Genomic DNA, 22,946 nt, shown 5'->3' with positions numbered 1-22,946 from the left:
CTATAATGTTGTGAGGTTTCACCATTTTCTGAAGACTGTCCTGTGCTCAGAACATGCATAAGATTCCACCTCTGGGTGACCTTCTGAGCCTGCAGTGAACCTTTAAAATTTTACGCAGTGGGGATGCCTGGGTGACACAGTTGGTAGAGTGTCCGACTCTTGGTTTTGGCTCAGGTCATGATCTTGGGGTTGTGGGATCAAACCGTGTGTGGGGCTCCATGCTCAGCAGGGAGTCTGCTTCCCTCTGCCTCTGCCCCTTCCTCCTCGCACTCGCTCTCTTTCTCCCTAAAATAAATAAATCTTAAATAAAATTTACTCAGTGGTAGCAAATCATCTCATGTGAGAGAATTTGGTATTTGAGAACACTGAGATTCATTCAGATCTGAGTCATACCCACTTAAGTGGGGTAGGGTACCTGAGCAAGTATTTGAGGTGTGATTTTTAAATAGTGCCCATTAGCTTTCTCATTTGGCAGAGGAGGAAGAAAGCAGTTATAAATTCAAGTCAAAGTATGTTTCAGGGGGTCCCTGGGTGGCTCAGTGGTTTAGCGCCTGCCTTCGGCTCAGGGCATGATCCTGGAGTCCTGGGATCAAGTCCCATATCGGGCTCCCTGTGTGGAGCCTGCTTCTCCCTCTGCCTGTGTCTCTGCCTTCTCTCTCTCTCTCTCTCTCTCTCTCTCTCTCTCTCTCTCTCTGTGTGTGTGTCTCATGAAAAAATAAAATCTTTTTAAAAAAGTATGTTTCAATTATTAACCTATTTGGAATAAGAGTTTGACTTGTTAATGAGACTACAAGGGAGAGAATATAAATAAGTACATTAACTGTAAAAAAGAGATCTTGCCTTGTATCACATCCTAGCTATGCATGAGGTTAGGCTGTGAGTCCATTCTCAGCTCTCTCTTTAGCCACTGGCAACTAATGAATGACTGAAAACATGGCTAACACCACAATGACTTGTCCCAGAAAGAAGCATGATTTCTGAGGGTGTTCTTCCTCTGTCCAAAGGAAAAGCCATGCCCAGTGTCCCTTCTTGGCTTTTTCCAATTCTTGGGTTTCTACGACACAGAATTCCGCCCATGTAGTCTTTTACATTTGGAGAGCAGTCTGCCTCACAGCTGTGCTTCTGTTAGGTTTCACAGCTACTTGGGAAGCGTACTCTCCTACACATTTTCTTTGTTTAGAAGGGAGAAGCTAATCATCTATTAAGTGTTCTTTCTTTAGCATCTCCCATTAGAATCTTGGGTTGATAGGGCCTCCTGAGAATAAGAGGACTGGTCCACGCAGCTTTTAAGAATCCTCTGTGGCGTCCTGCCCTCTTGCAGTGATGGGACCTCATCTCTGCAGTTCCTCTGGGACTTTGCTTGAGAAGTGTTCTAGAAAATTCCTAATTTTTAAGTAACTTCCAAGGTCATAGGTGAGTTATAACACCTCAAACTTTCAATGTCTTCTCCCTTTTCACTGAGGAGTTAGAAGCAATCTAAATAAAAACTTACAAGCCCTTTGCAGTTCCTAGGACAGACCACGCATGCTCCCACCTTATGATACATTCACTTGATTTGCTGCCTCCAGTCCCCAGAATGTTGTCCCACATTTCCACATGTTCTCTTAGATCTTTGCTTCCCCAGATCACCTTTCCTAATGGGGTATGCCCTCCCATTCTACATCACCCTTGTGATACTTTATATTTTACAGCACTTACTACCACTTTGTACATTTTCATCACTGTAATGTAAGGTCCTTGAGGTCAAGGACTTTTATTCCCTCTGGGCTCTCCTGGCTCCTGAAGCACCTAAAACAGTGCCTCATATGTTTGATAGGAGCTGTGTAAACACAGGTGAACAAATGGCTGTTTTCACAGAACTTGTTGCTGCACAGACCTGGTGAAGTCCTCTTAAATTCCCTGACTGAATATGTGAAGGCCCTGATATTCTCTTTTCAATTACTCTTCAAAGGATGTGGCCAGCAGCTGCCCAGCCACAGGAGGAAGAACTAGTCTCTTCTTAGGCCCCTGCTCCACCCAGCTCTGGCTGAAAGTCACACCCACAGCTGGCCTCGTGTCTTCTGATTGGCTGTAGCTCACAGGTGGGAAGGGTCGGTTGAGGAATTACCCAGAACCGAGGCGGCAGGCGGTGGAGTCACATACCTGGGGGGTGGTACATACACCCCAACCTGGAGCCTGCATCTCTGGCCCAAGGACTTAAGTGTGGGGTGCTGGAAGACAGAGACTCCCATGCATAGCAATTTCTGGGGAACTTTTCTCCCTTTTGCGTTTTTAATCTCAGACTCTTGAAGATGGTGAAATGGTCCCTGAAATAGTGCACGCACAGAGGCAAATATCCCAAAGCATTGCAGCAGTTGATGAGTTGGACTGCCTTCCCCTACTGCTGCCTGCCTAAGAGAGGTCTTTGTAAAACACAATTTCGCACTTGTCAGAACCACCTCTTAAAAATCCCTCCATGGCTTTCTCCTTACCCCCAAATAAAGATAGTAACTAACATTCACTGAGCCCTGCCCAAGGCCCCAGCATTTTGGGCATATTACCTCCTTGAATTCTCATAGCATCTTGAAGTAGATCGTTTTATTTATTTATTTTTTTTAAGATTTATTTATTTAAGAGAGCACAAGCAGGGGGCAGAGGGATCTTCATTAAGGATCCCCACTGAGCAGGGAGCCTGATGCAGAACTCAATCCCAGGACCTCAGGATCATGACTTAAGCCAAAGGCAGAGACACAACGGACTGAGCCACCAAGGCATTCCAAAGTAGATCTTTTTTTTTTTTTTCAAAGTAGATAATTTTAATCCCCATTTTGTAGATAAGGAACCAGGCTTAAAGCCCAAGTCTACTCCTGACCATGAGACTGTGTTACCAAACCCAACATTTCTGCCCACAGCTTCCTCTCCAGCCTCATTTCCCTCTGAAACACCACCACCCTGAATTTCTTTTTAGTTTCCCAGATCCTCCAAGCTGCCTCTTGCCTTGAAACTTTTGCATTAAAGCTGTGACCTTGGCTGGAAATATTCTTTCTCCCACCCCTTCATTGGAATGCCTCTACTTCTTCAGATGTCTGGGGGCTTTTCCCAGACCCTTCCCACTGTGCCCCTACCACTGCCCTGGTAGGCACCCTCTTAGATGCTTCCTCAGCCCATACACTTGCGCCCCCTCTGAACTGCCTGCTTACTCCCCAGGGTCCCTCTGTCCCTGGGGGGACCTTTAGGAGAGAGAGCTTTAGGAGAGTGAGGTCTCATTTGCTATCCCCAGCTCCTTGCAATATTCCTGGCACACAGGTGCTCAGTCACTATTTATTTTTTTTAGACTTTATTTATTCATGAGAGAGACAGAGAGAGAGAGGCAGAGACATAGAGGGAGAGAAGCAGGCTCCATGCAGGGAGCCCGACGTGGGACCCGATCCCAGGACCCCGGGATCACGACCTGAGTCAAAGGTAGATGCTCAACCTTTGAGCCACCCAGGTGTCCCTGGGTCCACAATTTGAAGATCGATTGGTTGTAATGGCCAAAATCATTACCGCTTCTGCCATCTCCTAAGTGGCTTCCATCATTACCAAATCCATTATAGCCATCCCCACTGCCACCATATGCAACCACCACCATGGCTGCCACCAAAGTCCCCTCAACCACTATTCCACTCACTCCATGGGGATCCCTGGGTGGCTCAGCAGTTTGGCACCTGCCTTTGGCTTGGGGTGTGATCCTAGGGTCCTGGGATCAAGTCCTGCATCGGGCTCCCTGCATGGAGCCTGCTTCTCCCTCTGCCTCTCTCTCTCTTTCTCCTCTTTCTCTCTCTCTCTCTCCCCCCTCTCTCTCTCTCACTCTGTGTGTCTCTCATGAATAATAAATAAAATCTTAAAAAAAAAATCTTAAAAAAAAGTTGTCACTCCCATCAAAACCACTTCCATGACCACCACCAAAATTTCTGGAATCACTTCAACTTCTCTGGTTGGACAAAGCAGTAGCCATTTCTTGCTTAGATAGGGCTTTCCTCACTTCACAATTGTGGCCATTCGTAACATGATATTTCTGAATGATAGTTTGGCTAGGCAGTCATAGTCATCAAAGGTCACAAGAGCAAGCCTATCTTCCTGCCTCAGTCAGCCATGATTTCAATGACTTCAATTTTCCCATATTGTTCAAAATAATCTAAGTGATGTTCTTCAGCATCTTACTTTAATGCCACCAACAAAAGTTTATTTTTAAGATTTTATTTATTTATTCATGAGAGACACACAGAGAGAGGCAGAGACATAGGCAGAGAAAGAAGCAGGCTCTCTGCAGGGAGCCTGATGTGGAACTTGATTCTGGGATCCCCGGATCACACCCTGAACTGAAGGCAGCTGCTCAACCACTGAACCACTCATGCAAGATCTTTTTCACAGGTAAGTGGGAACCAGGTTTTTGAGAATCTTCTTTTTGGTCCCGTAACTCTCCAATCCACTCGCCCCTGAAGCACCTCATCTCCAAACACTCTTGGATCTCTCATTACCACACAGTCCGTGATCATTCCCCATTGCTCAGAATGGCTCCTCAGACTCATCAGTTGTTCTAAAGATCCCATGAAGAGCTTTGCAACTGTTCAGAATCTTTGGAGGCTAACAGACACACTGGAGGAGGAGAGACTTGAATGATGCCTGCTTGCCAGCATCTGCAGATTGAAAGGATGTGTATTTTGTTTTTTTTGTTTTGTTTTTTGTTTTAAAGTAGGCTCCACACCTAGCATGGAGCCCAGTGTGGGGCCTGTTGTGCCCAAGATTGCGAATCCGAGAAACCATCAAGGAGCCAACACCGATGCAAGTATGTGAGGGTTTATTTACAAGCTCGAGCTTGGGTCCACGTATACTCCATACAGCAGAGCAGGGACTTGGACCCCGAAGTGGGTTACAGCTGGGTTTTATATGGGCTGGTCTAGGGGATCTTCAGAAGGGATGGAGGAATTTTTTCCATTCCAATATGGGGGAAAGGGTGAGGGAGTTTCTTAAGATCTGATACGGGATTCTCTGCCAAGGGCATTCTGAGCTTTCCAATATGGGATTCCCTGCCTAGGAATTCGCAGTTTTTCCTGTAAAGTTCAGCTCTTATTCCCAGGGACCTAAGATGGCTGTACTTGTGCTAATGCTAAACTTGAGGTGGAATGACCTTAATTTTTCTCGGCCTCCACAGGGCCCAAACTCACAATCCTGAGACCAAGACTTGAGCTGAGTTCAATGCTAAACCAACTGAGCCACCCAGGCCTCCCTGTATTTTTGTTTTTCAATATATGTGCACCGATCATATATTGAGTATGCATCATTTAGCATCTAGGTCATTTTCAACTGACATTTTATTTTTGAGACCTACTCAGCTTGATATACATAGATATGGGTCATTGCTTTCTTTTTTTAAAAAAAAATTTTATTTATTTATTCGTGAGAGACACAGGGAGAGAGGCAAAGACACAGGCAGAGGGAGAAGCAGGCTCCTCGCAGGGAGCCCTATGTGGGACTCAGTCCTCAGGCCCGGGATCACACCCTGAGCCAAAGGCAGACGCTCAACTGCTGAGCCACCCAGGTGTCCCAGGTCATTGCTTTCCATTGTTGTAGAGTAGACCATCATGGAAGCATAATTGGAGAATTTCTACACCAGTAGTGATTCAGAGAGATGGTGCAGTCTACTGGAGGAGAGCTGGAATGATCTGAGACCTCTGCTTCAGGAAGGCAATGCCAAACTGGGTTCTTTTGGAAAAGGACTTTCCAATTAAAGAGTATGAACATATGCACATCATTAGAACAAAGATGTCAAAGTTTTGATATCTCTTCTTGGCCTTGGAAGAAAAGGAACTTTCAAAATAAGAGACTACATCCTCATTAAGCAAATTGCCCCATTTCTCTGTGATGCTCCAGGTGGGTATGATAAAATAAGTGATACATCTGTCAACTCCAAAACTCAAAAGAAACTTTCCTATAAAGAACTGGCCAGGGCAGCCCCGGTGGCTCAGCGGTTTAGCGTCGCCTACAGCTCAGGGCGTGATCCTGGAGACATGGAATCAAGTCCCACGTCAGGCTCCCTGCATGAAGCCTGCTTCTCCCTCTGCCTGTGTCTCTGCCTCTCTCTCTCTCTCCTCTCTGTGTATTCTCGTGAATAAATAAATAAAATCTTAAAAAAAAAAAAAAAGAACTGCCCATTTTGGATTGTTAATAAGATTTTTAGCAAGATTTAGACTGAAATAAAAAATGAGGAAGGTCAAGTTATACATTTTGAAAGAACTCCTTTGGAAAGAAAAATCATAAAAATAATATATAAAGTTTAATAGAATACATTCTATGTATGAAATCTAAATTAGATGAGCATTCCTAGTTGTATTAGTGAGCTATTCTTGCAATACTGCTGCATAACAAACCACCCTAAATTCAGTGGAGAACAACAGTGAGCATTTACTATCCTTGTGGATCTATATAGGTCACCTGTGGCTTGGCTGATCTAGAGTGGGCTCAGTTCAGTGGCCCTGCTTCGGACTTCAGGTCAGCTGGGCTTGGCTGTAGTTTGGGTACTAATCTGGTCCAAGTGTCTCTCACACTTCTTGCACCAATAGCTCCCCAGAGCAAAAGAACCAAGCCAAACCATACAAGCACATTTAAGGCCTCTGCTCTTCTCATCATTCCATGCTCCAATGACCAAAGCAAGTCAGATGATCAACCTCAAGATCATCAGAGCAGGGGGAAATATTCCACCCATAGTGGGAAGAATCACAAAACCACAAGGGAAAGAGTATGAATGTAATACAGGGAGGTATGAAGAACTGGGATAAATGGGTAATAATTCAACCTACCACAGAATGTAAGAAAACAAAATTGATAACAGTTATGAACAGAAATAGCCAAAAACTTGCTCTACCTGAGAAGTAATCTTATGAACATCAAAAAATCTGATTTGCCAAACAAGTTTTTGCCAGTGTTTTTGGCCCCAGCTTCAAAGTCACAAAAATGAAAATCTCAGCCAGGACCCTTGGAATTTCTTCCTCCCACTGCATTCTGCAAATCATTCAGATGTTAAAGCTCCCGCAACTATGTAACAAAACTTGTGTTTACTGAATGGAGTTAAATGCCTTTGGCATTCCTCACATGCCCTCCACCTTAGCTCTGGATTCAGTTACCAGCAACAGAGTTCTATCTGTTACCCTTCAGAACCCACATTGTCCCAGTATTCTTTGGAAAGCATAGAATTCATAAAAAGTCATCCTGAAAAATTGTTGGACAATCTGGGTGTAATAGCTCAGCCATTTAACTTATTGACCCCATAAACCTTAGAAAGTCATATGACCTCATTAAGATGAAAGACTTGAACAAAAGTGATCTACCCACAGCCACTTTTGCTCCCCTCAATCCAACTCTACACAGCAGCCAGAGTGATATTTTTAAAAACTTCATCAAAGAAAGGGTTTATTCCAGGGGCAGCTGAATGAGGAGACAGAAGGCAGCTCAAATCTGTCCAGAATGAGATATTTTTTTAAAGAAGAAAATCTTTTTTTAGTCTTTATTTTTATTATTTATTTTTTAAGTAATCTCTATGCCCAACATAGAACTCACAATCCTGAGATCAAGGATCAAACTCACAATCCTGAGATCAAGAGACTAAGCCAGCCAGGCGCCCCTGGAATGAGATTTTTTTAAAAATATATTTTATTTAGGGGATCCCTGGGTGGCTCAGCGGTTTGGCGCCTGCCTTTGGCCCAGGGCGCAATCCTGGAGTTTTGGGATCAAGTCCCGCATCGGGCATGGAGCCTGCTTCTCCCTCTGCCTGTGTCTCTGCCTTTCTCTCTCTATGTCTATCATAAATAAATAAATCTTATATATATATATATTTTATTTAAATTCAGTTTGCCAACATATAGTATAACACACAGTGCTCATTTCATCATATGCCTTCCTTAGTGCTCATCACCCCATCCCCAAGAGTTTTGTTAATAAAACTTTTATTTAAAGAATTTATGTATTCATGAGAGATACACAGAGAGAGAGGCAGAGACATGGGCAGAGGGAGAAGAAGGCTCCCTGCAAGAAGCCTGATGTGGGACTCGATCCCAGGACCGCGGGATCACACTCAGCCAAAGGCAGATGCTCAATCACTGAGCCACTCAGGTAACCCAAATAAAACATTTTGATTTCGAGATAATTGTAGATTCACATGCACATTCTGCAAGAAATAATACAGAGTAAGCCAGTTTTCCCCAATGGTAACATCTTGCAAAACTGCAATATCACAACAGCACTGACATTGATACAGTCAAGCTAATGGTACATTTCTGCTATGCTCTGAATATGGCCTCCCAAATTCATATGTTGAAATACTAACCCCTAAAGATGATGGTATGGGGGGCCTTTGGGGATCTGCTTAAATTATGAGGGTGGAGCCCTCATGAATGGGATTAGTGCCTTATAAAAGAGGCTCCAGAGAGTTCCCTAGCCTCTTCCAACATGTGAGGATGAAGTCTAAAATCCAGAAGATAGGCTTCACTTGACCTTGACCAAACTGGCGTCTTGATCTTGGACTCAACCACTGTCCAGAACTGCAGAAAATAAATTTTTATTGTTTATAAATTAGTCTGTTATAGCAGCCTGAATAGGCAAGACAATTTCCATTAAGATATAGTACATTTCTTTCAGATTGGGTAATTTCTACTTTTGCCTCTCCCCCCTATTCTGTTGCTGAGCCCAGTACACTGAGATTTTTTTTTTTCCTTTGGTTGCTGTTGTTGTTTGCTTTTTTTTTTTTTTTTTCCTAAATTTCTGTTAGTGGGATCCCTGGGTGGCTCAGCAGTTTAGCGTCTGCCTTTGCCCCGGCGGTGATCCTGGAGTCCCAGGATGGAGTGCCACATCAGGCAACCTGCATGGAGCTTGCTTCTTCCTCTGCCTGTGTCTCTGCCCCCCTCTCTCTCTCTCTGTCTTTCATGAATAAATAAATAAAATATTTTAAAAATAAATAAATTTCTGTTAGTTTATTTTTTAGTTCCAAATTGTTTGGGTCATCTGGATAGCTCAGTGGGTTATGTGTCTGCCTTCTGCTCAGGTCATGATCCCAGGGTCCTGGGATCCACCCCATGTCAGGCTCCTCACTCAGCGTGGAATTTCACTTCTCCTCCCCCCCCCCCCCCCCGCGCTATCTCGCTCGCTCGCTCTCTCAAATAAATAAAATCTTAAAAGAAAATTGAATCTCAGGGGATTGCAAATTGGTTCTTAGATCCTAGGCTAACTCTGCCCCCAAGTGGTAGTAGGGAAATTTCGGAAGAAATGAACGCCGGGTAGCTGTTGAATGCTTCACACCTACCAGGTGCTTTGAAATTGTCCTGTGTCATTTCATCCTCCAATCCCATGCACTTAGTGATATCCAATGTCCAGATAAGTCACGGAGACTCAAGGTGCTTAAGGCATTTAACCAGGGCCACATAACTAGTTGGACAGTTGGTTTCCAGCAGTGGCCCAGCAGTATGGAGAACCCTGTTTATCTGGATTTCCCATTGTTGAGATGGGCATCTCAGGCAATGAGAATTACAGTAATGCTCCAGGTTTTACAGTTGGGAGACAGAACAGAACTTTTGGAGAGTTTTACTTGGTCAGCATCTTTCATGCTGTCTGCATTTATTTAGAGGCAGACACTGTACTGGGGATTGTCTCTAAATGCAACTTAAGTAAATGTGAATCTTCTAAGGAGGCTGCATTTTTTTTTTCTTTCTTTCTTTCTTTCTTTCTTTCTTTCTTTCTTTCTTTCTTTCTTCTTTCTTTCTTTCTTCTTTCTTTCTTTCTTCTTTCTTTCTTCTTTCTTTCTTTCTTTCTTTCTTTCTTTCTTCTTTCTTTCTTTCTTCTTTCTTCCTTCCTTCCTTCCTTCCTTCCTTTCTTTCTTTCTTTCTTTCTTTCTTTCTTTCTTTCTTTCTTTCTTCTTTCTTTCTTCTCTTTCTTTCTTTTTAAAAATTTTATTTGGGATGCCTGGGTGGCTCAGCGTTTGAGCATCTGCCTTTGGCTCAGGGCGTGATCCCATTTCGGGGATCGAGTCCCGCATCGGGCTCCCTGTGAGGAACCTGCTTCTCCCTCTACCTGTGTCTCTGCCTCTCTCTGTGTCTCTCATGAATAAATAAATAAAATCTTTTTTAAAAATAAAAATTTTATTTATTGGGACGCTTGGGTGGCTCAATGTTTGAGCATCTGCCTTCAGCTTGGGTTGTGGTCCTGGGGTCCTGGGATCGAGTCCCACATCAGGCTCCCTGCAAGAGACCTGCTTCTCCCTCTGCCTGTGTCTCCGCCTCTTTTATTTATTCATGAGAGACATGAGGAGAGGTTTTCATGGAGCAAATTTCTTTAGCCAAGCTTAGTTTAGTAATTTTTGTCTTTGATTTTGGCTTTCCCAGATTTTTTTCATTTTGTTGATTAAATTATAATTTAACCACTGAAGAATTACATTTATCATTTGATGAGTTTCAACAAATGTATACACGTATCCAGCCACCACTCAGATATTTCTATCACCCCAGAAAGTTCCTTCATTCATCCTTCCAGTTAATTACTCCTGCCCCCCAGGGTAGCAACTACTCAGTATTCCATCCCTATATATTAGTTTTGTCTGTTCTTGAATTTTGTATCTTTGCAATCAGACAGTATTACTCTATGGTATCTGACTTATTTTGCTCAATGTAATGCTTTTGTAATGGACATTTGAGTTGTTTCTAGTTTGGGAACCTTATGAGTATAGCTGCTATATACATTCTTGTAAAAATGAAACAAAATCTAGTGGAATAAAGGTATATTAGAGCATTAACAGAAAAGGTAAAAATGGGTAATGGAATTTTAAATGTTCTAAGATGCTTGCATTGACTAGGAATGAATAAAAGTACTAACTTGTACTTTTTACCATACTTTTGAGGGTGAAAAATAAAGGTGGAGAGATTTGTCAAGTCCATGGATTGGGAGCCTCAATATTATTCACCAAATTGATCTCTGGATTCAACACAATCCTAATAAAAGTCTCAACAGGCTTTTTGTTGTTGAAATTCCCAAACTGATTCTAACATTTTTGTGGAAATGAAGAACTTATAAAAGCCAAAACAGGGGTACTCAGCTGGCTCAGTCAGTAGAACCTGTGACTCGATCTCAAGCCCCCTGTTGGGCAGAGTTTACTAAAAAAAAAAAAAAAAAAAAGATTTACACTAAAGCAACAGTAATTAAGACAGATCAACGGAACAAATGGAGATCATTGGAATCCAGAAATGGACCCACTTATGTATGATCAGCTGATTTTGACAAAGATGCCTAGGCAATTCAAAGGGGAAGGGAAAATCTTTTTAGCATTGGTGCTAAAAAATTGATAAGTTTATAGAAAAATGAACCTAATTTCATACATATAAATTAGTTTGAGGTAAGCCATACACCAAAATATAAAAAATAAAACTGCAAACTTCTAGAAAAAAATGTGGGAGAATATCTTTATAGCCTTTCCTAGGATTAAAAAAAAAAACCTATTAAAGAAAAAAAATCACTTAAACTCCATTAAAATTAAAAACTGCTTATCAAGAGATTCCATTAATAATACAAGAAGAAATACTTGCAATACATATCTCTAACAAAGAGCTTATATCCAGAGTATATAAACAACCCAGAAAACTCAATAACAAAAATTCAAACAAGCTAATTTTCTTAAATATTTTATTTATTTATTTGAGAGAGAGAGAGAGAGAGAGAATGAGCAGGGGGAGGGGCAGAGGAGAAGGGAGAGGGACAAGCAGACTCTGCTGAGTACAGAGCCCTATGTGGGGCTCCATGTCACAACCCTGAGATCACAACCTGAGCCAAAATCAAGAGTCCTATGCTTAACTGACTGAGCCACCCTGGTGCCCCAACCTAATTTTTTTAATGGGTAAAAGATTTAGCAGACATTTCACAAATAAAGATATATGAATGGTCAGTTAGCACATAAAAAAGTGCTCAATGTTATTAATCTCCTGGATAATACAACTTAAACCATAAAGAGATATCACATCATATGCATTAGAGTGGTTAAAATTAATGTTGGTGAAAATACGGAGCAACCAAACTAACATTCCTAATTGATGGTAGGAATGTAAAATGATACAACCACTTTGGAAAACTTTTTGTTAAGTTCTTATAAAATAAAATATCTATTTACCCTACAATGCAGAAATTCCAGTCCCAAGAAAAATGAAAATTTCTGTTTGCAAAAGTATTTGTACAAGTAAGTTTCAGTAGTCTTATTCATAATAACTCCAAACCAGAACTCAAATGCCTATCAGTAGGAGAGGGGACAAACTGTGGTGTGTTTGTATAATGGAATATTACTTGGTAGTAAAAATAACATGCTTGCATCTCAAAAACATTATTCTAAGCAGAAGAGGTTGAAAACACTCTAAATGATTCCATTTAAAAATTTTGCAGGGGGACACCTAGGTGGTTCAGAGGTTGAACGTCTGCCTTAGGCTCAGGGCATGAGGAGGGTCCTGCTTCTCCCTCTGCCTGTGTTTCCACTTCTCTCTCTCTGTGTGTGTCTCTCGTGAATAAATAAATATGATTTTTTAAAAAGATTTTATTTATTTATTCATGAAAGACACAGAAAGAGAGAGAGAGAGAGAGAGAGAGGCACAGACACAGGCAGAGGGAGAAGCAGACTCCATGAAGGTAGCCCGACACGGGACTCGATCCTGGGTCTCCAGGATCACGACCTGGGCCAAAGGCAGACGCCAAACTGCCGAGCCACCCAGGCTGCCCTAAACAAGATTTTTTTTTTAAACTTTTAAGCTTTTTTATTTTTTTACTTTTATTATTATTTTTAAAGATTAATTATTTATTTATTTATTTATTCACGAGACACAGAGAGAGAGGCAGAAACACAGGCAGAGGGAGAAGCAGGCTCCCTGAGGGACTCAATCCCTTGACCCCAGGATCATGACCTGAGCCAAATGCAAACACTCAACTGCTGAGGCACCCAGGCGCCGAAAAATTTTTAAATTTTTGAAAATAATCTCTATCACAACATGGGCTTGAATTCACTACCTGAAGATCAAAAGTCATATGCTCTACTGACTGAGCCAGCCAGGCACCCCAGAATGATTCCATTTTTTGTGAATCCAAGAACAGGCTGCAGTAACATAGTGCTAAAAGTCAGAACAGTGATTGCTGATGGATAGCAGAGATAGTGTGAAAGAGATTGAAGGAACATTCTGGGATAATGGTAAGGTTCTATATCTTGCCTGGGTTTAGCGGTTGTATGGCTTGAATTATACTTAAGATTTGTGGGGCAGCCCAGGTGGCTCAGCGATATAGCGCCGTCTTCAGCCCAGGGCCTGATCCTGGAGACCCGGGATCGAGTCCCATGTTGGGCTCTCTCTGCCTCTCTCTCTGTGTCATAAATAAATAAATAAATAAAATCTTAAAAAAAAAAAAGACTTGTGTATTTCTGTATGTGTGAATTTTATCTAAACAAAAAAGGACAAACATATATGTTTTAATTCCTAGGGTAACCACTGAAAGACTAGTACAGAAATGGTACTATCAGTTAACAAAAGGGAAAGAGTAGAGTAATTATTAAAGAAACTTGATGCATCCACAAGTAGGTGAGCAAAAAGAGAATATAGAACATTTGGCCAAATAGAAAATACATGTAAGAAAGTCTATTTAAATCCAATTTTTTGATAATTTAATTGATGGCCTAAAAATCCAATTGAAAGATAAATATTGTCAGGCTAAGTTAAAAAACAAGACCCAATAATATGCTGCTTATAAGAGACACACTATAGGGGCGCCCGGGTGGCTCAGTGGTTGAGCCTCTGCCTTTGGCTCAGGCCATGATCCTGGAATCCGGGATCGAGTCCCACATCGGGCTCCCTGCATGGAGCCTGCTTCTCCCTCTGCCTGTGTCTCTGCCTTTCTCTCTGTGTGTCTCCATGAATAAATAAATAAAATCTTAAAAAAAAAAAAAGAGACACACTATAAATGCAAGGGCACACAGAGTCTGAAGACCTAATGATGAAAAAGTTGTACTATGCAAACAACAAACAAAAAGCAAAAAGCATAGCTGTATTAATAACAGATGTGGTTAGGGATCCCTGGGTGGTGCAGCGGTTTGGCGCCTGCCTTTGGCCCAAGGCGCGATCCTGGAGACCCGGTATCGAATCCCACGTCGGGCTCCCGGTGCATGGAGCCTGTTTCTCCCTCTGCCTGTGTCTCTGCCTCTCTCTCTCTGTATGACTATCATAAATAAACAAAAAATTAAAAAAAAAACAGATGTGGTTAGACTTCAAGGCAATAGCATTACTAGAGACAAATAGGAACATTCATAATGGTAAAAAAAAAAGGGGGGGGCCCAACCCAGCAGGAAAATATAACAATCTAGAATTTGTATAAATATTGAAATAACGTTAAATAAAAATAGATGGAACTAAAAAGAAAAATAGACAAATCTATATTATAGTTGGAGATATGAACATCTCTCAACTGATAGGACAGGTAAACAAAAATTAGTAGATTATAGAAAATCTGAAAACCTGTATTAATCAATTTAACCTAATTGATATATATTTTAGGGCAGCCCCAGTGGCACAGTGGTTTAGCGCTGCCTGCAGCCCGGGTTGTGATCCTGGAGAACTGGGATCAAGTCCCAAGTCGGGCTCCCTGCATGGAGCCTGCTTCTCCCTCTGCCTGTGTCTCTGCCTCTCTCTCTCTGAATAAATAAATAAATCTTTAAAAAAAAAGAGAGAGAGAGAGATTTTAAAAATTAACCAGGCCACCTGGGTGGCTTAGTTGGTTGAGTGGCCAACTCTTGGTTTCGGCTCCAGGCATGGTCTTGGGGTCGTGGGATCAAGCTCCACATCGAGTTATGCTTTCAGTGAAGGGTCTGCTTTCTCCTTCCATCTGCTCCTCCCCCTGCTCATGTGCTCTCTCTCTCTCTCTCTCTCTCTCTCTAAAATAAATAAATAGGGGATCCCTCGGTGGCTCAGCAGTTTAGTGACTGCCTTTGGCCCAGGGAGTGATCCTGGAGTCCTGGTATCCAGTCCCACATCAGGCTCCTGCATGGAGCCTGCTTCTCCCTTTGCCTGTGTCTCTGCCTCTCTCTCTCTCTCTCTCTCTCTCTGTCTCATGAATAAATAAATAAAATCATAAAAATAAATAAATAAATAAATAAATAAAATCTTAAAAAAACGTTAACCATATTTGAGCCACAAAGCAGATGTCAACAAATACAAAGGATTGAAATTCCAAGTAAATTCTCTGAACACAGTGGAGTTGTGTTAAATATCAGTTACAAATAAAAATAAAACTAGATAAACCCAAAGTCTTTTTTATTTTTTTTTATTTTTTTAAATTTTTTTATTTATGATAGTCACAGAGAGAGAGAGAGAGAGAGGCAGAGACACAGGCAGAGGGAGAAGCAGGCTCCATGCACCGGGAGCCCGATGTGGGATTCGATCCCAGGTCTCCAGGATCACACCCTGGGCCAAAGGCAGGTGCCAAACCGCTGTGCCACCCAGGGATCCCCCCAAAGTCTTTTTTAAATTAAGCAATACATGGTTATCTTCAGGGTCAAAGAATAAATCATAATTTACTTTATGAATTCTTTTTTTTAAAGATTGTATTTATTTATTCATAGACACACAGAGAGAGGCAGAGGGAGAGGGAGAAGCAGGCTCCATGCAGGGAGCCCGATGTGGGACTCGATCCCAGGTCTCCAGGATCACACCCCAGGCTGCAGGCGGCACCAAACCGCTGTGCCACCGGGGCTGCCCCTACTTTATGAGTTCTTATAAGATTTTAAGTAATCCCTATACCTAACATGGGGCTCAAACTTATAACCCTGATATGGAGTCACATGCTTCACCAATTGAGCCAGCCAGGTGCCCCCACAATGTACTTTAATACATTGAGATTAATACATATAGAATTATCAAATCATTGTGTTGTACTCCTGAAACTAATGTAATGTGTGAATCATTCTTCAATTTAAAAAAGTAACGATTTTTTAAAAAGTCTTTTAGGGGCACCCGACTGGCTCAGTGGATGGGGCATGTGATTCTTGATATCGGGATTGTGAGTTCAAGCCTCACGTTGGGTATAGAGATTACTTAAAAATAAAATCTTTAAAGAAAAGTATTTTGAACAGAATAATATTGAAAACATGGTAGCTCAAAATAGAAGGTATAGCTAAGCCTGTACTTAGAAATAAGTAATAGCCTAAAATGCATATATTAGGGACGCCTGGGTGGCTCAGCAATTAAGTGTCTGCCTTTAACTCAGGGCATGATCCCGGGGTCTGGGATCGAGTCCTGCATCAGGCTGCTGCGGAGAGCCTACTTCTGCCTCTGCCCATGTCTCTGCCTCTCATGAATAAACAAATAAAATCTTTTAAAAACATAAAATGCATATATTAGAAAAGAATACTGAAAAACAAATGCTCTAAGTATTCTCAAAAATTTAGAAAAGAACAGTACATTAAACCCAAAGAAAGTAGAAAGAAATAATACAGCTCAGTAGATAATAATAAAATAAGAAAAATGAATGTATAATAGAGTAAATAATCAAAATTAAAATGTGTCCTTTGAAAAATTAATAACATTTTAAGCCTCTAGCGAGAATGACCAAGAAGAGAAAAAAAGAGAGAATTCATAAATTCACCAGTGTCAGGAAAGAACATGAGTACATCACTAAAAATCCTATAGACATGAAAAAGAATACAAAAGAATGTTAGGAATAAATTTGTGTCAATTAATTGAAATTTTAGGTTAAATGAATTAATTCCTAGAAGAAAAGACAATTTACCAGACCGACACAAGAATAGAAAACCTGAGCAAATATTACATCTATTAAATTTTTTTTAAGATTTTATTTTTAAGTAATCTCTACACCCAACGTGGTGCTCAAACACAACCCCTTGATTAAGAGTAGCATGCAGGGATCCCTGGGTGGCTCAGCGTTTTAGTGCTTGCCTTTGGCCAGGGGCGTGATCCTGGAGTCCCGGGATCGAGTTCCACATCGGGCTTCCTGCATGGAGCCTGCTTCTCCCCCCCTGCCTGTGTCTCTGCCTCTCTCTCTCTCTGTGTCTCTCATTGATGATTAAATAAAAATCTTAAAAAAAAAAAAAAGAGTAGCATGCTCCACTGACTGAGCCAGCCAGGTGCCCCACATCTATTAAACTTATTCAATCCATAATTGAATCTCCCTCCATACACATATAGCTTTGCTGATGAATTTTTCCAAATTTTAAGAAAGAGGTAGTACCAATCTTACACTTTCCAGATAATTGAAAAAGAGAAGTGCACATTAATTTATGATAACAAAAACCAGAGAAAGGCGCAAGAAAGAAAGAGAGAAAGAATAATAGTTTACTCTCTCTCAATGTAGATGCAAAAAATCTAAATAAAATATTAGCAAATTAAATCTAGCAATATATTAAAAAGGATAATACACTATGACCAGCAATGCAAGGTTGATTTAACTATGAATATCAGGTGCCTGGGTGGCTAAGTAGGTCAGGTGTCTGCCTTCAGCTCTGGTCATGATCCCAGGGGTCCTGGGATAAAGCCCAGCATTGGGCTCCCTGTTCAGTGGGGAGTCTGCTTATCCCTCTGCCTCTCCCCTGGCTTGTGCTCTCTCTCTCTCTCATTCAAATAAATGGATAAAATCTCAAAAAAAAAAAAAAAAAAAAAAAGCTAAGGAAGTCAGTCAATGGACAAATGAACAGCCACAGGCAAAAGAATGAAGTTGGATCCTTACCTCACACCTTGTATAAAACTTAACTCAAAATGAATCGGTCTTAAACTATAAAACTCCTAGAAGAAGATATAGATATAAATTTTCACGACCTTGGTTTTGATGAATCATCCTTAGGTATGACATCAAAAACATAAGCAACAAAAGAAAAAGTAGATAAATTGAACTTTATCAAAATGAAAAACTTCATATTTCAAAGACACCATCAAGAAATGAAAAGACAATTCACAGAATAGAAGAAAATATCTGCAAATCATGTATCTGATAAAGGAGTTATACCTAGAAAAAACTCTTTTTAAATTTATTTTTAAATATTTTATTTATTTATTCATGAGAGACACACACACACAGAGGCAGAGACACAGATAGAGGAGAAGCAAGCTCCATGCAGGAAGCCTGATGTGGGACTCTATCCCAGGACTCTGAGGTCATGACCCCAGCTGCAGGCAGAGCCCAACCAATTGAGCCACCCAGGCACCCCTCAACTGACTTTTAAAAAATTGCTACAGTATACATAACATTTTTAAGTGTAAAATTCAGTGACATTGAGTATGTTCACAATGTTAGACAACAATTGCCACTATTCTAGAACTTTTTTTTATCATCCAAAACAGAAACTCTGTACCCATTAACTCCCCAATCTCTTCTCTTCCTAGCCTCTGGTAATTTCTATTCTACTTTCCGTTTATAAATTTTCCTATTCTAGGTACTTCATATGGCATCATACAATATTTGTCTTTTTGTGGGGGGCTAATTTTACTTACCATAATGTTTTTAAAGTTTATAGATGTTGTAGCATGTATTGACACTTGACCCCTTTTTATAGCTGAATAAAATTCCATTATATGGATATATCATATTTTGTTTATTCATTCATCTATAAATCCACTTTCTGGCTATTGTGAATAATGCTGCTATGAACATTGGTGTACAAATTATCTGAGTCCCTGCTTTCAGTTCTTTTGGGTATATACCTAGGAGTGAAATTCCTGGATCATATGATAATTCTATATTTAATTTTTTGAGGAACCACCAAATCATTTTCCATAGGAACTGTACTATTTTACCTTACCATTAGCAATACACAATGATTCTAGGTTTTCCACATCCCTACACACACTTGTTATTTAACATTTTTTTAAAAATTGGGGGTACCTGGGTGGCTCAGTTGGTTAAGCATCTGCCTTTGGCTCAGGTCATGATCCCAGGGTCCTGGGATCGAGATCTGCATTGGGCTCCTTGCTCACTGGGCAGTCAGCTTCTCCCTGTCTCTTTGCCTGCTGCTCCCCCTGCTTGCTCTCTCTCTTTCTGTCAAATAAATGAATCAAATCTTTTAAAAAATTTATAATCATTCTAATGTATGTGAAGTTGGTATCTCATTGTGGTTTGATGTGCATTTCCCTAATCACTAGTGAGGTTGAGCATCTTATATTCATTTGTATGACTTCCTTGGAGAAATGTCTGCTCATTATTTTGTCCTTTTTTATTAAGTTTTAGGAGTTCTTTTTATATTCTGGATACTAGATGCTTATCAGATTTAGGATTTACAAATATTTTCTTGCTTTTTGTGGGTTGTCTTTGAATTCTCTTGATAGTGTCCTTCGGTGCACAAAAGTTTAATTTTTTTTTTTTTTTTTTGACAGGAAGCAGGATTTATTGGTGGGCATGAGTAAGGTTCGGGTGGTGCAAGGTTCTCATGAGTGGAGAGCCCTCCATTTGTCCAAGGGGCCACGATTAGGGATGTATTTGACCCCACAGCCATCTGGGATGAGCCGCTTTTCGGCCACCATATCTTCAAATTCGTCCGCATTAAACTTAGTAAAGCCCCACTTCTTGGAGATGTGGATCTTCTGGCGGCCAGGGAACTTGAACTTGGCCCTGCATAGGGCCTCAATCACATGCTCCTTGTTCTGTAGCTTGGTACGGATGGACATGATGACTTGGCCAATGTGGACCCTGGCTACTGTGCCCTGGGGCTTCCCAAAGGCACCTCGCATACCTGTCTGCAGCCTAGATTGGAGATAGCCTTATGTCAGACCTCAAAGTCGACCACAAAGGGCTGTCTCCAAGGTCCCTTAGGGCAACCCATACAATCAACAGGCTGCATACACTACCAAGGAGGCTACTGTTTGCAGCCATGGCACACTGGGCCCCCATGGAGAAAGAGCACAGTCGGCTTAATTGGCCGCAGACAAAAGTTTAATTTTGATGAAGTTCAATTGATATTATTTTGTTCTTGTTGCCTGTGTTTTGATGTTACACTCAAAAAATCGTTGCCGAGTCCAAAGTCATGAAGGTTTCCCTTATATTTTTTTTGAGTTTTATAGTTTGGGGTGCCTGAGTGGCTTAGTCAATTAAAGGGTTATCTTGGGTTCAGATCTTGATCCCAGGGGCCTGGGATGAGCCCAGAGTGGAACCCCTTGTGGGGGGTTCCCTGCTCAGCAGGGAGTCGGCTTCTCCCTTTCCCTCTGCCCCCTCCCCCCGCCTTCCGTGGTCTCTTTTTATTTATTTATTTTTTTTTAAGATTTTATTTATTTACTCGTGAGAGACAGAGAGAGAGAGAGAGAGAGAGAGAGAGAGAGAGAGAGGCAGAGACACAGGCAGAGGGAGAAGCAGGTATCATACAGAGAGCCTTACGTGGGACTCCATCCAGGGTCTCCAGGATCACGCCCTGGGCTGCAGGCGGCGCTAAACCAGGGCTGCAGTCTGCGCCACCAGGGCTGCCCCGTGGTCTCTTTTTTTTTTAAAAAAGATTTTATTCATTTATTTGAGAGAGAGAGAGGAGAGGGAGCATGAGAAAGGGGGGAGGTGCAGAGAAAAGCAGCCGCACTTCTGATGGGAGTGGGGAGCAGAGGGAGGGAGGGCTGATTCCAGGACCCCAGGATTACCACCTGAGTAGAAGGCAGATGCTTACTTAACCTACTGAGCCACCCCAGGTGCCCCTCTCTTGCTCTCTCAAACAAACAAACAAACAAATAAATAAATAAATAAAATCTTTAAAAAAAGAGTTTTATAGTTTTAATTCTTAAGTTTAGGTCTTTAATTCATTTTAGTTACTTTTTATACATGGTATAAGGTTAGCGTCCACCGTATTCTTTTGCATGAGGATATTTCAGTTTTCCCGAATGCATTTATTTATTTATTTATCTATCTATCTATCTATCTATCTATCTATCTATCTATCTATCTATCTATCTATCCCGGGTCTCCAGGATCGCGCCCTGGGCCAAAGGCAGGCGCTAAACCGCTGCGCCACCCAGGGATCCCCCGAATGCACTTTATTTTTAAATAACCCCACCCACTCCTTTTGAGTTATTAGTCTTAGTTGAACAGTAAAACCAATTCTATACTCTCCCCCTCCCCATACTTTAAAGGCCCATTGAAGGAGGTGCCTCCCCTCCAACAGGAAACCTTAGGTTTCTTGGAGGGGCTGGTTGTACACTAGTTGAGCTTAAATAACCACACAGAAATAACTGCAGGCACCAGGCAATATATCCCTCTTGTATCAAATATCTGGTGAAGACAACTATGATTAGCAGACTGGGGTTGGAAAAAGTGGAGCTGTATTTCCCCAGTTTGGGAAAATAAGAACGACACACCATACAGGCAAAGAGCTCAGAATGGAGCCTGGCGCTTAGAAAGCCCAGAATAAATGGTATCCCAGTCGTGGCTGGCCTTAGCTTCTCCATCCAAGCTGATATATTCTTGGATCCTGGGTGACTCATTTTTCAGGCGCACGAGGAAACGCACGCCACAGGGAAGAAGGAAGAGTGGCTACGCTCCACCCAGGCCCTGACTTCGCACGAGGCAGACCTACCTCACCTGGCCCTGGAGGCTCCCAGACGGCCGGGCTGATGGGGCGGGGAGCATCGATGGGGCGGGGCTTAGCCGTCTCCGCCCACAGCCCACCGCGTTCCTCATTGGTCCCGTGAGCTCGATGCTCGTCAACGTCACACGCATGCGCCACGAGTGTGAGAAGGGGGCGTGGTCCGCCAAGAAGGAGGAGACAAGATGGCGGCGTCCGTGGGGTGGCGGTGTCTGAGGTTGCTACGCGGGGTCACGCCGTGGCGGAGCAGGTATAGCTACCTGGGGAGGCTGTCTAAAGGTGGGAGGCGGCCTGGGCCGCCGGGAGGAAGAAATCGTTTGTTTTTTTGCGGGCTCGACCTGAGGAGGGGGCGAGTGAAGGCAGAGCCATCCACCTTCACCTAGAGCTCAGGAGCTGGTGTGCCTGCCGGCGCGTAGGGAGGTCTGGGTTTATTTAGGATCTGGCTTAAGCGCTCTCGCGTTGCCCTTTCCATGTAGGTGGAAGTGCAGAGGGGACAAGCAGCAACAACAAAAAACCCCAACAACCCAAACGAACAAAGCAGATAGAATCAGCTGCTTGTCCCCCGGTAGAGTCGAGGTTGGACTGCACGCCTCTTTCGGGGGTGGTGTTCCTGGAAGGGCGGTGAGATGTGGGAAGAGCTTGGAACTGGGAGTCAGGGGCTTTCCTTTCGGATTCTTGATCTTTGAAGCGAAGAGGTTGGATTCGGTAATCGCAAATAGTCCATAAGGAATTAGAGTTTGGTTATTTTGGGGACTGGCTCCCAACTCTTGTTGGAAGAGACATGAGGGGTCATCTAAATCCAGCTGTTTTTGGAATTGGCGAAATTGAGGCCTTGAGAGTGTGAGGGACTTGCTTAGGGTTACCCAGCCCGTTAGTAGAGCCAGGACCTCGAGTAGGCTACCTCTGTCACGCAAGGACCTTTCCCCCAGGCTGCCCACCATGAGGGCATTTAATTCGGAAATACCTTGGGAGCATCTAGACTCTCAGAAAATGGATTAAAATGTTGGTAGATATGACTCAGAGTCTGCTGCTTGGTGTCATTTCAAAGGGCGAGGGTTTGAGAAATGCGTGGTGATCTTTGTTTTTCTGGCAGGGTTAATTTTGTCAGCGTTAACCAAAACTTGCTCTGTGGTCAGAGGTGGTGACCTGTCATTGTAATTTTGGGAAGTCAAAGGGCACTGGATTTGGGCTGAGAGGGAACAGAAACTGATTGGCCTTACCATGAAAGCTTTTCTCCCTTATCATGGACTCTTCAGAAATGGTGTAGTTCTCTCAGAAGAGGGCTCATCAGTGTGGGGTAACGGTTAGGATTTGGACTGAGGGGTCTCTGGTTCTCTGATGTTAATACCAGCTGTGCTGTGTATGAGTC

The 22,946-nt window shown here is 42.2% G+C and overlaps 2 protein-coding genes and 1 non-coding gene across 3 annotated transcripts in view; 1 reads left to right on the top strand and 2 right to left on the bottom strand.

The window, feature by feature from the left end:
- Nucleotides 1-14,045: 14,045 nt before the first annotated feature.
- Nucleotides 14,046-21,711, bottom strand: LOC112676330 (60S ribosomal protein L10-like). Its single transcript, XM_049102134.1, has 4 exons — nucleotides 21,569-21,711; nucleotides 19,866-19,927; nucleotides 18,907-19,777; nucleotides 14,046-14,235 (listed from the first exon to the last, which is right to left on the bottom strand). Exons 1-3 carry the CDS (start codon nucleotides 21,709-21,711, stop codon nucleotides 19,446-19,448), a joined length of 537 nt encoding a protein of 178 aa, XP_048958091.1. The 3' UTR covers nucleotides 14,046-14,235; nucleotides 18,907-19,445.
- On the bottom strand, nucleotides 19,809-19,942 carry LOC112677061 (small nucleolar RNA SNORA70). Its single transcript, XR_003146830.1, has one exon. It is a non-coding gene; the product is annotated as a small nucleolar RNA SNORA70 (small nucleolar RNA).
- The window catches only part of PISD (phosphatidylserine decarboxylase), a 43,242-nt gene continuing 41,982 nt past the window's right edge, over nucleotides 21,687-22,946 (top strand). Inside the window, exon 1 of the mRNA XM_025474628.3 lies at nucleotides 21,687-21,827. Within this exon, the coding sequence (XP_025330413.1) occupies nucleotides 21,763-21,827 (65 nt within the window). The 5' untranslated portion in view covers nucleotides 21,687-21,762. The remainder of the gene's footprint in view (nucleotides 21,828-22,946) is intronic.

This window comes from Canis lupus, chromosome 26 (genome assembly GCF_003254725.2).
Source record: "Canis lupus dingo isolate Sandy chromosome 26, ASM325472v2, whole genome shotgun sequence".
NCBI classification, from domain to species: Eukaryota; Metazoa; Chordata; class Mammalia; order Carnivora; family Canidae; genus Canis; species Canis lupus.
Note: the sequence above shows the minus strand (reverse complement) of the source record. Positions and strands in the feature narration are given on the sequence as shown.